The following is a 17278-nucleotide window of genomic DNA, read 5'->3' as shown; positions in this document are numbered from 1 at the left end:
GGAAATCCAAAATATCTCTAAATTTTCATTAAAATTAATAAAAAAAGTTACTGGGGGAAAAAACCAAACGTGCAGCCAGAGTGTTCATTAGAAGCAATAGCTTCATATCACATATTTTGGGCATGTTGTTACGAGAGGCTATTCCCTGGAAAGAGATATCATACTGTGAAAAGTGGTGGGTCAGTGAAGGATAGGAAGACCTTCAATAAGATGAAATGATAGTGTCTGTGGTAATGGACTCAAACGTGCTGAGTATGAAAAGGGTGGCACAGGAAAGAGCAGAGTTCAAATCTATTGTTCCTAGGCACTTAACAACAAACCATTTATAATAGCATAAAAAATTTATCAAATACCTAGCAACAAATACAATGAAGATGTGTAAGATCGCAGCAAAGACTGCTTTAAATGCACACCCTTGTTTACTGCAGCTTTGTTCACAATAGCAAAGAGCTGGAAACAACCCAAGTGCCCATCAACAAACAAATGGACAGAGAAGCTGTGGTATATTCACACAATACAATACTATGCAGCATTGAAAAACAAGGAACTCATGAAATATTATGCAAAATGGATGACCCTGGAGGACATTATGCTGAGTGAAATATCTCAGTTACAAAAGGACAAATATTGCATAGGGCCACTGATGTAAAATGGGACTGATATTGCGGTTGAGGGAAAACAGAGGAGGAGGGGAGGAATGATGTATACTGCATTGAAATGAAGGAGAGAACTGTTTAAAAGGGATATAAGATTGGGTATTACTGTCATTACAGAAGTCCAGAATGAAGGCTGCACAATGGAGTGGACTTTGGGGGAGGGATTGCATAACAATGAAAGAGTTTTACTTTTGAAGGAGAAGAGTGAATTGAGAGGAGGATATGGTGGGCAGGGAGAAAAGTGCAACAATGAATGAATGGAAACTTTTAAGTCTCTGTAAACTTTCATTAAAATTAATTTTTAAAAAGGCTGTTTTAAAATATTAGTAACAAAAATTAGGTAAAAGCTCTGGTGGTCTAGTGGTAAGGAGCTGTGCTACCAATCTGAAGGTACATGGTTCAAGTTCACCAGCTGCTCTGTGGGAAAAAATCTGCAATCTCCTCCCATGCAATTTATTGCCTCTGAAAATGTGCTGGAGGGTCAGCTGTAAGTCAGTTCTGACTCCACTGTACACAGAACAACAAATAAAAGAAGGCCCTAAGACTCTTCATCAGGAGGCAATCATCAGAACAGAACAAGGAAATAGTGAGGAGGAATGTGGCATCAGGATTGGAGGAAGACTCATCAACCTGCATTACACAGATGACACAACTTTGCTCTTTGAAACTGAAGAAGACCTGAAGTGTTTACTGCAAAAGGTTAAGGACTGTACTCTTCAATATAAATTGCATCTCAATATCAAGAAGACAAAGATTCTCACCACAGGGCCAACTGGCAACACCATGACAGGTGGAAAAGAAAGTGAGATTGTTAACAATTTCCCCTCGCTTGGCCCAACAGTCGACATTCTTGGTACTAGCAGTCAGGAAATCAAAGAGCTATTAGGAAAATCTGCTATCAGGGACTTTCCAGAGTACTGAAGAATAACAGTATCTGTCTGGAGGCTAAGGTGCACCTGATCCAAGCCATGGTCTTCGTAACTGCTTGCTATCCATCAGAGAGCTGGACTAAGAATTGATGTCTTTGAGTTGTGGTGCTGCCAAGAGAACAAACAGGTCTGTCCTCGAGAGGGTGAAAGCAACTTGCTCCTTGAAGGTAAGGATATTTATTTTTTAATTTTTAAACTTTTTTATTGTTTAGCATACAAAATTGAATACTTTGTTTCATCCACAGTCATTGTGTTTCACACTTTCTGCATTCACATTGTATTCCTATACATGGTGTTTTTTTAAGAAAACAATTTTTTTATTTTAGATTGGTTTACTCACAAAGTTTGTATACACTGTTTTTCATACCAGATCTTTCCCATTTCCTTTATCCACCCCTCCCTCCACCCATCAAATTGTGTAACCCTCTGATTAACCTCCCTCCACTTCCATCCTCACCTCTCTGCTCCCACACTCCCTTCCCCCGCTGGACCCTCCATATGCGTTCTATAATAATGGTCTTAAACAGTATTTGTCCTAATAGGACTGAGTTAGTTCCCTTGGCCCAAAGCTCTACAGTCCTTCCCAAGTTAGGTAGTGATTTACAAAATTATTGCTCCTACACACTGCAAAGTTTTCCATCATGTGACTGTACCACAATTTCTCAATCCATTCAGTTGTGACTGGAAATCTGAGCTGTTTCCATGTTCTTGTGACGGTGAATGACGCTGCTATGAACACTGGTGTACAAGTCTCCACATGTGCCTTAGTTCTCATTTTCTCGGAGTATACGAATGAATCATTTGGCATTTCTATGTTCAGCTTTCTGAAGACACACCAAACTGCCTTCCAGAGTGGTTGGATCATTTTATAATCCCACCAACAGTGTTTAAGAGTTCCTATCTTGTCCCATCTTCTCCAACATCTATTACTTGCTGTCCTATTAAACACTGCCACTGCTCCTGGGGTGAGATGGTATCTCATTATGGTTTTGATTTGCGTCACTCTTAAGGAGGGAAGGATTTTGAAGCTCCATCTCAAATATTTTGGGCATGCTGACAGGAGGGACCAGACTCTGGAGAAGGACATCACACTTGGAAGGATGGAGGGATTGTGCAGGAGAGGAAGACCCTGGAAGAGATGGGCTGACACAGTACCTGGGGTAATGGAGATAGGGGTGTCAGAGACAGTGTGATTGGCTCAGGATAGAGCAGGGTTCAGAGCTATTATGAAAAGGGCTGCAACCAACTTGATGGCACATAATAGCAGCAAGACTCCAGATTAAGTTAGTGTGACGCAGAGAGTATGGTCAAGTACAGACTATTTAAAAAAAAGAAGTTGCATGAACCAATTCTCAGGAACAGGTGTGCTGGAATTATGACAAAGTTGGCACTCAAAGAGGGTCTCTTTAAAAAAAAGACTGTCAATCAACTGAGTATAAAACTGTGAGCGTGTGACAGAAATGGAGCCCCTTCCTCAAATACGCAAAATCTATGTGCAGACTATACATCCTCATGTGTAAAGTACTTCTGTCAGGTGGAATCAAGCAGACTCCAGGTACCATGCTCATCCTGTCGGCCAGGCTCAAGTCCACTGTCGCAGTCAGTGTCTATCCATCTTCATTTTCCAAGGACTGGCCCCTCCTGACAAGCTGCCCAAAGTACATGAGAGGAAGTTTCAGGGTCTTTGCCTCCAAGGAGCACTCTAATTGCACCTGTCCAGGGAAGATCTGTCTTTCTTTCGGCAGTCCGTGGTACATTCAGCACTCTTCACCAACATCATAATTCAAAGGCATCAATCCTTCTTCAGTCTGCTTTAGTCACTGTTTAACTTTCACCCACAAGAAACAATTGAAAATACCATGGCTTGGGTCAGGCATAGCTCATTCTTTAAAATTCTTGTCATGTGTAACTGGTCATTTGCCAAAAACTGCAAACAACCCAACAAGAGAAATGCTGTCGTTAGGTGGTGTTGAGTGGGTGTTAACTGAGCTCTGTTTTACACAGAGTGACATTAAGGACAAGAGAACACTCGAGTCCCACCTGCTCATGCTAGTCCTCCCTCACGGCTGAGCTCCTTCTCACAGCCACTGTGCCGATGCATTGTGTTAAGGTTCCCTCTCTTGAGCTGACTCGATTCTAAGCATGATGTGGTTCTCTAGGGCCTGATCCTCCATTGATCACTGTCCAAAGTAGGAGATGAACTCTCACCATGCTCACATCTATGCAGCATGGTGGCCTTACTGCTTTGTAAAAAAATCATTGATTTTACCTAAGTTGCTTACAAAGTTTGTATACATTGTGTTTCACACTAGTCTTTATTCACAGTGTTTCATACAATCATCCCCACTCATTCTACTTTATAGTCTCCAGACTTAATCAACATTCAACTATGCCCACCAGACCACAATGCGATACCATCTCAGCCCACTAGCAGTGGCAAAGTTTAACAAGACAGCACCAATAAACGTTGGAGAGGATGTGGCAAGACAGGTCCTCCTTCTTCGAAAAGAGGTCTGCTCCTTTGGGCAGCTAGTAGTGGATTCAATATTCTTCACTGCCACCATAATATAAATGCACTCACTGCTTGGTCTTCCAGCTTTCACACGTGTATGAGGAGACTGAAGAGTACCATGAACTGTGGGTCAGGGGTGTCTTAAGTCCTCAAAGAGACACAGAACGATACGTAAGTGCTGACACAGAGCAAAATGTGGCTGAGAGATGCCACTGAGTCCAATACAACCCACAGGAACCCTAAGAACTACAGATCTGAAACCTGTCCGATCCAGTGCCATCCTCATCAGTCACTCTGTCAATAGTATCATCGAGGGTCTCCCTCTCAAGATCACCTCTGTGGAGTCGACGTGGTCACCCTACTTTAAAGATCAATCCGTCCAGCACCTTACATGTCATCCGTCCAGCACCTTACATGTCACCCAACTGTCCCATACCTGTTATGGCAACCTGCTTTTTTCTTCCAGAACATTAACCAAGCAGCATACCACAAAGTCAGTTTATCCATCGACTCTCTTCTGACCGTCAGCACCCTAAGGCAGGGCTCTGCGTACATTTGGCTCCCTAACACAACCTCATCATCCAGAAGAAAAGTCTCAGTAAATATAGCACCTGACTGTATAAGACCATTATTGTAGAAACAGAAAGGCAACTAGTAAAATGTTTATGAGGATCAAAGGGGAGAAGGAGAGGGGCAGAGGGGTGAGGATGGACCAAGGAAATCACAGGGTTGCAGTCTGATGGGTAGAGGGACAGGTGGGTTAAGAAAATAGCAAAGATCCGGCGGGGATCTGGAAAAATGTGATATTTCGGTGTTGATTAATTTTATAAAATAAATGGGAGTGATTATATGAAACACAATGTGAACAAAGTGTAAAAAACAACATTTAAGAACTCTGTATGCAAACTAGTATAAAATAAAAATTTATTTTTAAAAAATATCATCTAGATCTTTAAAAAAAAAGAAAAAGCACCTGAAAGAGTAACTGAATGAAGGGATGAAATACACAAACTCTGTTCCTTCCTGGAACCACGGAGCCGTATGCGACGAAGGCTCCCTTAGGTGCTGGCTGGCTGTGAGAGGTGAGTGCTTCCATGGTGCTGGGCTCAGCGAGTCCACGTAAACACCCAAGCCCTTTCACAGAGGGGAGGCCCAGGAGCAGCACAGCTCTTTTCCTTCCAGAAAACAAAAACCATTATCAACATTTACGAAGTCTTTTCCTACCTGGTTTGTTTTTCCCAGGAAAGGATTTGTCCATCAAACTTGCAATATTTTCTCTGTATCTGTGAAAAATGAAAGAACAAGTCACTGCTGGCTGTCTGAAGCCACATACAGAACGTTTCTGGTCATGAACGAGCAGAGGCAGTACGTTAACCGGCATCATCATGCTGCATCCTCAGTGTGCGTTCAGACTGTCTCGTAGAGTGAACAGAACAAAAGGTCAAAGAACCTGGCTGTTTATTTACCAGACACATATTTCAGCACCAGCATGAGTGAAACCCAGTTTATGTATAAAAATTATTTACCTTCTCATGATGTGGCTCAAAAGAATTTAGTGAAAGCTCTCCTTTACCTAATTTTGGAATCGCGAACGTAGTTAGGATCTTCCAAGTTATCCTCCCACGGAAGCCGGCCACTGAGCCACTGGATCATGCAGTAACCAAGTGTCTCCAAGTCACCACGTCTAGAAGGGGCTGCAAGCACAGAGCAGCAGGTCAGGGACACTGGGCACAGGAGCCGGGACTCCTGTCACCAACACCACTCTACAGTGCGACATCTACCACCAAGTTCCGGCAGCATTTAGTTAAAGGGCTGAACACTGCACAGCCAGCAGAAAAGCCACGAAACTCAATTCTAATTACCCATTTCCTTTAAAATCCAAACTGGAAGATGTCAGGATTTCAAAGTGAGACTGGCAGTTCAGGAAGTCAACAAAAAGCAAACGTACAGACAGAGATAACTGTTCTTGGAAAACGTGAGGACATGAAAGATTCAAGAATCTACTAAAAGGCTCAGAAAACAGATTACTGTCAACCATCAGCCAGTCACACTGGGCACAGCAACGCTGAGGAAATGGGCTAACGAAGAAGCGATGGCCTAAGAGTCGACCTGTTATAAAGCTGTAGGTGCACACGTCCCTACTAAACGACGTAAAACACGCTCTCGTGGCAGATGACGTCACTGCTTCACCTTCCCAGCCGTCCTGGAGGGGAGGGTGGCCTGATGAAGTCCAATCTCTCCATTCTTTCCCCAGCCTACTTTGTCTCTTCAAAAGTAGTTGATTAATCAATGGCCACAGAGCTAGGAACCAGGAAAGAACTGGGGTCCAAAGCCACCAGCAGTGTGTTTCGCTCCCACACTTACCCACACCCTTGTGCGCATCGATGCTGGTGAATTCCATGGTGCCATCATGACATCTTTTAGGATCTTCTTTGTAGTCTTTGTGGACGCCTTCTGGACAGTACCGATAGGCAAGGCCATAATCGACCAAGTAGACCTGCAGGTTCCAAGCACACAGACAATTCAGAGTCAACGGGACAGCCCACAGAGACGTCCACACAACAGAACAAGAGGCCTTCACGTTATGTTCCTTATTTTTAGATAATTGTGTTACACTTGTGATTAATCACATCTCCTCACCATGAACAAGCATTACAAATTTAACACTTTTTCTTTAAGTCTAAACCAAAATGAAGTGTGGCGTAAACCTTCACAGCCACTTGTCCCATCAAAACACCTCAGGGGAAGGAAGGCTGCTGGCTTAGCCGACATGAGACACACCACACCAGCTGCTGATCTTTGATCATTTCACAGCAGGAACTCTGTTTACAAACGTAAACTCAATTCATGGTCTAGTTCAGAGACTACAATGGTGACCAAAAGAATGGGTACAACAGTCTCTTCTATGCATTTCTACTACAGTACTGTACACACACACATCTGTGGGCATGAACACATGGGCCTACCTAGCAGTGCTACATTCCACAGCCACAGATTTCACCTCTCACTCTACACGACTACATCAGAAAGAAGTGAAATAGGAGAACAGATCAGGTACCGACAAGTACTACTGAAAAAATGACCCAGTCCAAAACATTCACCTAAGAACTGCAAGATCCCCCACCCAACAAAAGGCAGCTCCACTAGGAACAACAAACAGAAGGAGGCTATCGCTTCTATCATAACATTCCCTTGAAACAGAATCCTCCAATGAACCCTTATCTGTCATATTCCAAGCTAGCTTTATGTGCCTACTGTGTATGTGCAAATGCTTTTGTTTTAAACTTAAAAACATTTAAAAATAAGATAGGGAGGAAGAGTGGAGCCCTGTGTCAGCTGTCAAAGGATGCCTCCCCTGGCCTGCTACCATATAGCTGCAACCCTCTGTCCCACTTCCTCAGAGCCCTCACCTCCACCACTCCCTGCTGGATAAGGGAACAGGGCGGGCAAACACAGAAGTCAACAGAAAAAGAAAGGGCAGATCAAGAAAAATCTCAACATGGAGAAATTCAAGCTGGTTTAGAAAGAAAGGATAAATTCTTGGGTAGCAGAGTCCTACAATGAGCAAAGCACCCAATACACTCACAGTGTTTAGATCGTCCTTCCTTATGAGAATCAAGTAAGAAAGGGAGAGCACACAGGACCAAACACAGTGTTTCAGTGACGAGTGTCGACCAAACCTTCCTTCTCCCAAAGTCAGAGGAACAGAGATAAGGAAACTACACAGTTCGTTCTCTAGCAAGAAACTGACCCAAACAAAGGTAGAACATTGGTGTGCACCTTTTCAAGGCAACAAAAAGGAGCAAAGGAAGCTGAACCACAAAAGCACACACAGTTGAATTCCAAGTACTAGGGATGTACAAATTTAGACAGCTAAGATATTTCTGTAAACCAATTGATTTGAATAATCAACATGTTAAAGACTAAATTTTCCAAGGAACAGAACACTTACATTTGATGGATTTCTTGAACAAAAGAAATAAAAAAAGTGACAAAGCAGACAGGCAAACATAATTCATTGGTGCACTATATAATTTTAAGCTTCCACCCCCAAATAGCTATTTGAAATTCATTTTGTATCACAAGTACTTCTCCTGAATATTATTTAGGGCAAAATAGCCAACTTGATAAAGTGCCAACAAATTGCATAAAAAATGTAGAATGTTAACTAGATAAAAGTGTCAAGAAGAAATGTTATTACTACAGCTACTTCAAAAAGTAAGACTTTCAGGGGGGTTCAAGAGTTCAGAGGAGCTTCCGAGCAGTGAGACTACCCACAAAGCTACCTGGTCGGGGTTCTTGCAGCTCAGGAGGAGGTTCGAGGCTTTGATGTCGCCGTGCACGTACTCGTGCTCATGGATGTACTCCAGGATGTCCAGCTGGGGAGCACACGAGAGGTGAATGCAGTACCTACCAGCAGCCAGCAGAGGACCCAACTTCCGTTCGGCTCTCTCACTGTGACAACAGTACTTCATACGTACAATTCTTAAACTTAGCTGCAAGACAGTTTTCCGAGAAAACCTTCTGGCATTTGCTTCATATATTTTCTGAAGGTCACTTCCAAAGCGATCCATTATCATGAACCTGTAACTAAAGACAAACAAGTAAAGTTGAAGAAAATATCAAACCTCTTCGTCAATCAAGGAGGATACTATATTTTTTTCAGGGCAATGTCCAGTTAATCAGTATTCTTCAAAAAGCAATACTAACATTTGAAAATAATCTCTGTCAACTAGAAAACTCAAAGAATTTAGAGTGCCTTCCTCCTGCCTCCACTTTTAGAGCCTTTTCCTAACGATAAGAGACAGTATCCATTTTAAGGTAATGTCCACAAGAGAGAACAGTAGCCCATCCAGGGTGGAAAAAAATGGCAGTGAGTCAAGTATCACTGGAAAAGAGATGGCCTCATCTAAACTTCTCTTTTAGAAATAAGATCCGTGAGGAAACACTGATTGGCAAAGTCACACAATAAATCAGTAACAAATGTATTATGTAAAAAAACCCGTATGTGGAGGATAAAGTAGCGGGATAGACAGGTGGCGGTACAGTCTCTACCCTCAAACGTGGGAAAGAGACACAGATAGAGAGTGCATAGGCTCAGGTGCCATGTTAGATGTGCGGCCACACACAGGAGGGGAAAACTGGGACACTGGTCTTCAACTGAAACGGTTCTGACAGCCTAAAGTGGTGTCTACAGAACCCAAGCAAGCACACTTAAGGCACCCACATTCATTCAGTACCAAAGCTGGTTTCTATCAGACACCCCACTATCTGGACCCAAGACAAGAGAACAAGACTCTGAACTCCTCATGCCCTGTGGATACTGGGTTTTCAAGGGTGAAGAAATGAGATAAAGCAGTACCTGTGGCCGTGTCTGTACTAAACACCAGGTATGGGTATGACTGTTACAAAATAATACATGGGCCTCTGCCAACAACTTAAAGCCAGGTGAAGCAATAAGGCTTGTTCCCCGTAGGATCTGTAAATACCCCCAAGGCCGTGCTGTTACCCAGTCACCCCCTCCCCACTAAGCAATCCCTTAATCGTCTTTTAATTTCTCGATAACACCAGCTCAATCACAACCCACTCGTGGCACAGAAATTCCGTGGTGTCCGTCTAGAAGTCCAGTCCCACGGCTGAGTGTTGTTGTTATGTTACTATTGAGTCAGAACCAACTTAAATCTGACCTTCTGACGCAGCTGCACATCAAACAGGACACCGCCCACCTTTCTCCAAAGAACAGCTGGTGGATTCCCACGAGGCGGCCAGAGCTTCCTTTCTATACAAAGGTGGCCTAGTGATGAGGAAAGGAGTCACGCTGCCAACCCAAAGGCACACAGTTCAAATCTACCAGTGGTTAGCACACAGGAGAAAGATAGGCAATCTCCTCCAAGGTGATTTACAACCTCAGAAAACCCACTGGAGGGTCAGCTATGAGCAGGTTCCAACTTGATGGTACGTACACACAACACATAATCTTTAGATAAAGACCATTATAAAGTCTATCTCATGCCTAACATTATACAACTGACGTGTTGTTATGTGCCATGCAGTCGCTTGCGACTCATAGGGACCCTATGCACAAGATCCCTAAACCCTGCTCTATCCTGTGCCAACCTGTCTCTGACACACCTACCCCCATTACCCCAGTCACAGAACCAATCCATCTCATCGAGGGTCTTCCTCTCCTGCGCTGTCCCTCCACCCTCACAAACATGATGTCCCTCTCCGAGGACTGGCCCCTCCTTGCAACATGTCCAAAGTATGTCAGACGAAGCTTCAGAATCCTTGACTCCAAGGAGCAGCCGGTTTCACCCTCTCCAAGACAAACCTGTTTGTTTTCCTAGTCCATGGTATATTCAACACTCCTCTCCAGCACCACAACTCTATCCTCCCCAGATATTGTCCAGCTCTCTGATGCACAGCACGCAACTGCGAAGACTACAGCCTGGATCAGGGGCACCTTAGTCTCCAGCTTGACACTGTTGCTCTTCAGTACTCTGGAGAGGTCACTGACAGCAGACTTTCCCAATGCAATTTGTCTCTTGATTTCCTGGCTGCTGGTACCAAGAGTGTTGACTGTGGAGCGAAGCAAACTAAAACTGTTAACACTCTCAATCTCTTTACCATTCGTACTGATGCTGCCAACAGACCCAGTGGTGAGAATATTGTATTAACCGAAAAGGCACTAGCCCCTTTTACTAGGAGCAAGGTAAGGTACCAAAGGAAGTCCTACTTGTTGTCAATATCCACACACATATACATACAATAAGGGAAGACACACTCGAGACAGGGGCGGCCACATTCCTGCCAGTGGTCAAAGGACCCCAGCTGGCATTCAGAAGGATTACTTCTCAGGGCTTGCCCTCAGCCAGCACCCCAGAGGCACGGATCTTTGTTTGGTGGACTGAACCAAACCTCACCCATGAAAAGCCAAGGTCATCAGCAGTCATGGTGGCCTGGGTTTCCATTAACTTTAACCACAGACATGGAATAACAAGAGACAGCATAAGGATTCTCCTATATCCCAGACACTCTTTCTCTCCATAGTGTAGTATTTCTCTGACGGACCCTCAGGAATCCGAATCAACAGCACCAGACAAAGACAGTAACTCCCTTGTTGACCTGCTGATGCAGCGGGATGAGCAGCCTCAAGCAGTCAGAGGAATTCTTCATCTCAGTTCAGTGGAAGCATCAAGCTTCAGCTCCCAGGTGCGAGGATTTAGACCCATAGGCCATGAGCAAAAACGTTGTGAGTGGGTCACCAGGCGTTAAGAGCGAGTGGTGCCACCCCACTTCCTCAAGGCATGACCCCTAGCTTTAGAAGGAAGAGCCCCGATAATGGGCGCTGGTGAGGAGCTGCACAGCCTCCTGGAGAACACTGCCGTACCCTGCAAAGCCCCACGGCCCAGCAGGGGCCCTATCTGTGTCTAAGAAGGCACCCCATTGTTCTAGCAAGCCAAGTGCTTCTGAACAACGGGGAACATGGCTGGTGCCATTAGGTGCCGTCGAGTCACGTATGACTCACAGCAACCCGAAGAAGAATAAACCTGAACACTATCCTGTCCTGTGCCGCCCTCATCACCTCTCACACTTGTGCCCTTCCTGCAGTCAGTGTCAGCCCACCTCACTGAGGGTCTTCCTCTCGGTCACTGACTCTCTACCTTTCCAAGCATGATGCCCCTTTCCAAGGAATAGAATCTCCTTAGCAACATGTCCAAAGTCCGAAATACTTAGGCCTTCAGTCCTGACCACCCAGCCAAACCACTGGCCAGATCCACAAATTAGTGATGACCACGTATTTCGTTATTTCTCTACCCAGCAAACTGAAGACAGATGCAGAGCTTTCAGGAGGCTTTCCCTTCACAGAGGCCCAGAAAGGGGGTGCGATGCGACTGCTCCGCTCCAGTGTGGTGCTGCAGACTGTACAAACTACCTGTAAAGCAGGCACAAATTTTCACCTCAGTCAAATGACCCTGAGGGACTGTCCCTGAGGCCACACAAGTGGTGACCATGGGCATAGGTGGGCCGCTTCCTCCCATAGCCTGCATGTACCTTACGGTCCTGCTCGAGCCATTTCACGATGCATTGGTGTGATACACATTCCACTTTATGGCTCTGTGGGTCACACAACATCCAGTCCACAATGGGCAGCTCAGGTGGCACGGTAAGCCAGTGGCCCATGGTTAAGCGATCAGTCTTTCCTAAGGCCCAGTAACAAGCCAAGTGCTTTTTCCTCAAAGGACAGTAGTTCCCTATAGTTTGAGGGAGGGCTTTGCTCTAAATCCTTGGGGTCTCAACCGTGGTTAACCCATACTGACGATCAAGCTCCACACAGCATCTCCACTGGCCACTGACACACGAAGCACCACGGGATCTGCCCAATCACAGGGCCCAAGTGGCAGAGCGGCTTGCACAGCAGCTGAAGCTGCTGCAGTCTTCTCGGGACCACCTGAGACACGGGCCTAAGGAGCACAGTCAAGTGAGGGATGTGTTGTCTCCAAAATCCAAAGAGGTCTGTGAGGCAAGTACCACCTTCTCAGCTGCAGGAGGGGCCAGGTGACAACTTGTTGTTGTGTACCATGGAGTCAGAACTGACCTGTAGCTGACCCTCCAGCAGGTTTTCAGAAGCCATTAACTGCAGGGGAGATTGCCCATCCTCCTCCCACAAAGCAGCTGGCTGATTCGAAACACGTGCCTTCGGAATTGCAGTGCAGCTTCTTACTACTAGGCCCCCTGTGCCTCCTTTAGAATTTATCTACATGCCTCAAGTCACTGGACTCCAAGAAATGTCACCAAAGTAGAAAGAGCCACAAGTTTTGCTGGATTAATTTCCTACCCAGTTAACACAAAACCCAAATCCAAACCACCTGTGTCACTGCTGCCCAGCCCAAAGCAACTCTGAGCTGACCTCCTCGGGGTTTCTGAGGCTTTCAATCACACAAGAGGGGCTGGCCTGGCTTCCTCCCACAAAGCTGCTGGTAAACCTGAACCACAGAGCAGGCCAGCCTGCATTAGCAGCACAACCCCCTACAGACGAGGCATATATGTAAGATGGCAAAGTGTAAGATCCTGGTCTGCTAACCAGAACGCTGGCAGTTGTCAAGTGCGCTGAGAAAGATGGGCGGTCTCCTCCTGCAAAGACACAGCCTCTGAATCCCAATGCAGGGCCACTCGAAGTCAGAACCAAGGCCACGGCAGCGGCTGGGCATGCCCTGCCCTTCACTGACTGCCCACATAAATAATGTCTTTTGCTGGCAACAGGTGTACACAGTAAGAAGACAAAGCCTCTCCTCCTAACTGATAAGGAACATGCAGACAGCATTTATTCTAAGACAGACTTGTTCTTTTTTTTGGCAGTCCAAATTTAATATTCTTTGTCAATTCTTCTGTCTTCCTATTTCATTATCCAACTTGTACACGCGTATGAGGGGAATGAAAAGGCCGTGCCTTGGATCAAGCAAACCTTAGGAGCCAAGGTGACGGCTGATGTGCCTCATGCGACAGGTCATTTGTTTTACTGGAGTGTGTGCACACACGCGCACGATTTGAGTAAAAACTTACACAGCGTATCAGTTTTTCACTCAATTATTCATACAATTTTATACTAATTACAATACTCACAGTGCCTGACCATCCTGTCATTCCCTTCACTCACCTTGTTGCTGCCGTGTGCCGTCGAGCTGGAAACTGACCCATAGCTGACCCTCCAGCAGGTTTTCAGAGGCAGTTAACTGCATGGGAGGAGACTGCCCATCCTTCTCCCGTGGAGCACAGGGTGGCCTTGAACCACGTGCCTTTGGGATTGCAGTGTAGTTCTAACCACTATACCACCAGAGCTCGCTTCACTCGCCTTAGTAAGTGTGTCTATTACCTATAAGACTGGTTTCCTCTCCTTCCACCTCAGCCCAGTAACTTCCCAAGAATGATTCTGTGTGTAAATCTTGCTTTAGATTTTGTTAATAGTAGTCTTATACAATATTTGTTCTTTTGTGATTGACTTACTTCCCTTCAAACAATGATTTCTAGCTTCATCTCTATTACGCAATGTTTTGTTTATTCTTCCCTATTCTTTAATGTGGCCTGGGACTCCCTGTGTGAATGGACCACAGCTCCTTAAACCATTCATCCGATGACGGTCACTTAGGCCGTTGCCTCTTTTTGGAATACTAAGTAAGTAAGTATAATAGTAAGTAAGATTTCACATGCAAGCAAGATTTTACTGAAAATTATCCAAAAACTACTGGAACAGCACATCAACAGAGAACTACCAGAAGTCCAGGCTGGTTTCAGAAGGGGTCGTGGTACTAGAGATATTGTAGCTGATGTTAGATGGATCTTGGCTGAAAGCAGGGAATACCAGAGGAATGTCTATCTGTGTTTCATTGACTATGCAAAGGCATTTGACTGTGTGGATCATAACAAACTGTGGCTGACTCTGAGAAGAATGGGAATCCCAGAACACTTGATCGTTCTAATGCGAAACTTATTCTTGGACCAGGAGGCAGTCGTCAGAACAGAGCAAGGGAACACTGCATGGTTCAAAATTGGGAAGGGCGTACGCCAGGGATGCATCCTATCTCCATACCTTTTCAACCTATATGCAGAACAGATTATCCAGGAGGCTGGGCTCCATGAGGAGAAATGGGGGGTCAGGATTGGTGGACGATTTATCAACAATCTGCGTTATGCGGATGACACAACCCTGCTTGCTGAAACTGAAGAAGATCTGAAGCGCCTGCTGCAGAGTGTCAAGGACTGCAGCCTACAATATGGATTGAGGCTCAATGTCAAGAAGACAAAGATTCTCACCACTGGACCAATCGGCAGCATCAGGATGGATGGTGAAGAGATTGAGATTGTACACAGCTTTAGTTTGCTTGGCTCCATAGTCAACAGTCTTGGCACCAGCAGCCAGGAAATTAAAAGGCGCATTGCCATGGGAAAGTCTGCTGTTAGGGACCTCTCCAAAGTGCTGAAGAGCAATGGTGTCTCTCTGGAGACTAAGGTGCATCTGATACAGGCCATGGTCTTCGCAATCACCTGTTATGCATCAGAAAGGAGAACTGATGCCTTTGAGCTGTGGTGCTGGAGAAGACTACTGAGAATACCATGGACTTCTAGGAAAACAAATAGATTTGTCCTGGAGAGGGTTAAACCGGGTGGCTCCTTGGAGGCAAGGATTCTGAGGCTCCGTCTAACTTACTTTGGACATGTAGTGAGGAGGGACCGGTCCTTGGAGAGGGACATCATGCTTGGGAGGGTGGAGGGACGGCGAAGGAGAGGAAGGCCCTCTATGAGGTGGATTGATTCAGTGACTGGGATAATTGGGATGGGAGTGTCAGAGACAGTGCGATTGGCACAGGACAGAGCGGAGTTTAGGGCTGTTGTACATAGGGTCGCTATGAGTCGCAGGTGACTCGACGGCACATAACAACAACAACAAGTAATGCTGCAATAAACATGGGTGTGCGTATCACAATTTCATTTCTGAAGATACATACTTGGTAGCAGGACTGACTAAAATGGATTTACCCTCTGAACTTTTCAAGCTAGTGCCAAGCGGCTTTCCACAGCAGCTGCACCATTTCCCAGGCCCAGCAGCAGTGTATGGGAGGAGTTCTGATCTCTCCACGTTCGGCCCACTTTGGCTGTTTACTGAGTTTCCTCTCTGAGCCGTTTCTGGGTAAGATGATACAGCTGTTACGATTTGCTTCTAATAATCAATGATCTTGAGTAATTCTTCATATGTTTGGTGGTCATCTGAATGTTTTCTTTGCAAAAATGTCTTTTCATGTCTTCTATTTCTAACTCAGTTGCCTGTCTTTTTCTTGTTGCTATTTTCCATGGGTTTTAGAGACAAGTCCCTTGACAGGTTCGTTGCTGACAAGTATTTTTTCCTCCTGACTGCAGGTTCTCTTTATTCTTTTCGAGTACCCCCCCTTTGATGTACATAGGGATTTACCTTTCAAAAGGTCCCACTTTTCACATCTACTTTACCCTCTACTGATTGTGCCTTTTTGGTTCTACGTGATAGTCTTTTATGCCACCATTAGGACTCTTAAGTTTGCTCCAATATTTCCTTTGATGAACTTTAATTTTTATTTTATAAAATATTTATATTTATAAAGTATTTATTTTTATACCCAGGTCCTTGATTCCATTTTAGTTTTGTGTATGGTGTGAGGTATGTTGCAATCCTCTGCAAATAGACAGCCAGTTTGCCAACATCTTTTTTTGAAGAGGCTGTTTTCTCTCTATTTAATGGATTTCCTCTCTTTGTCAATGATGAGCTGCCCACAGGAGGGTGGATTTACTTCTGGTTCTCAATTTTCCTTCACAGGAAGTAATATTCTTTTTTTCTTGCTGGAGGCTAAGTCTATGTGAGGCCTACCAATGACACTGTCACCTTGAGACCATACAGTGAAGAACAGAAAGAGAACACAGCCAAGGTAAGGCAGACAAGCAGGGAAGAAAAGGGAAGCCAGGTCTGACAGCTGCTCAAGAGGTGTCCTCCTGCACTCGCCACTAACAGCACCCAAGTTACCATCTCCAGCCCCAACGTGGCTGCTATCAGACACTCCCTACAGGTGGCCCAAACTCGGGAAGTCCCACTCGAGCCACAGCTCTCTCACTTCACTCTGAAAATCCCATGCATCCACATTTACAGTGTCTGTTGTTGTTAGGTGGCGTCTATGACTCACAGAGACTCGAGGAGCAACAGATCTGAACCCTGTTCTATCCTGTGCCATCCTCACAATTCCTGACACACAAGAGCCCACTGCAGCTGTCACTGTGTCAGTCCACCTAGTTGAGGGTCTTCCTCTCCTTCGCTGACCCTCCACCCTTCCCGGCATCATCCTTCTCCAAGAAACGGCCCCTCCCAACAACATGTCCAAAGTATGTGAGGTGAAGCCTCATCATTCCTGCCTCCAAAGAGCTCTCTGGCTACTCCCTCCCCGAGACAGATCTGTTTGTTCTCTTGGCCGTCCATGGGATGTTCAGTGCTCTTCTCCAGCACCACAGCTCAAAGGTGCAAATTCTTTTCCTGCCATCCTTATTCACTGTGCAGCTCTCAGATGCACAGCTAGTAATCGGAAAGACCATGGCCTGAATCAGACGCACCATAGGTCTCAAATTGCTACCATGACTCAATAATTTGGAGTGGTCTCTAACTGCAG

General features: G+C 45.2%; 1 protein-coding gene across 1 annotated transcript in view; it reads right to left on the bottom strand.

Moving 5' to 3' along the window:
- Positions 1 to 17278, bottom strand: part of VRK1 (vaccinia related kinase 1) — a gene marked incomplete at its 3' end in the record, with an annotated part of 45483 nt that overhangs the window by 14184 nt on the left and 14021 nt on the right. The window contains exons 5-9 of the mRNA XM_006879059.1: positions 8579 to 8687; positions 8384 to 8476; positions 6462 to 6594; positions 5671 to 5791; positions 5322 to 5380 (exon numbers count right to left, since the gene is read on the bottom strand). Coding sequence (XP_006879121.1) covers positions 5322 to 5380; positions 5671 to 5791; positions 6462 to 6594; positions 8384 to 8476; positions 8579 to 8687 — 515 coding nt within the window. The remainder of the gene's footprint in view (positions 1 to 5321; positions 5381 to 5670; positions 5792 to 6461; positions 6595 to 8383; positions 8477 to 8578; positions 8688 to 17278) is intronic.

The sequence above is a fragment of the Elephantulus edwardii genome, unplaced genomic scaffold, assembly GCF_000299155.1.
Source record: "Elephantulus edwardii isolate Elephantulus edwardi_28Jun2011 unplaced genomic scaffold, EleEdw1.0 scaffold00002, whole genome shotgun sequence".
In the NCBI taxonomy this organism is placed as follows: Eukaryota; Metazoa; Chordata; class Mammalia; order Macroscelidea; family Macroscelididae; genus Elephantulus; species Elephantulus edwardii.
Note: the sequence above shows the minus strand (reverse complement) of the source record. Positions and strands in the feature narration are given on the sequence as shown.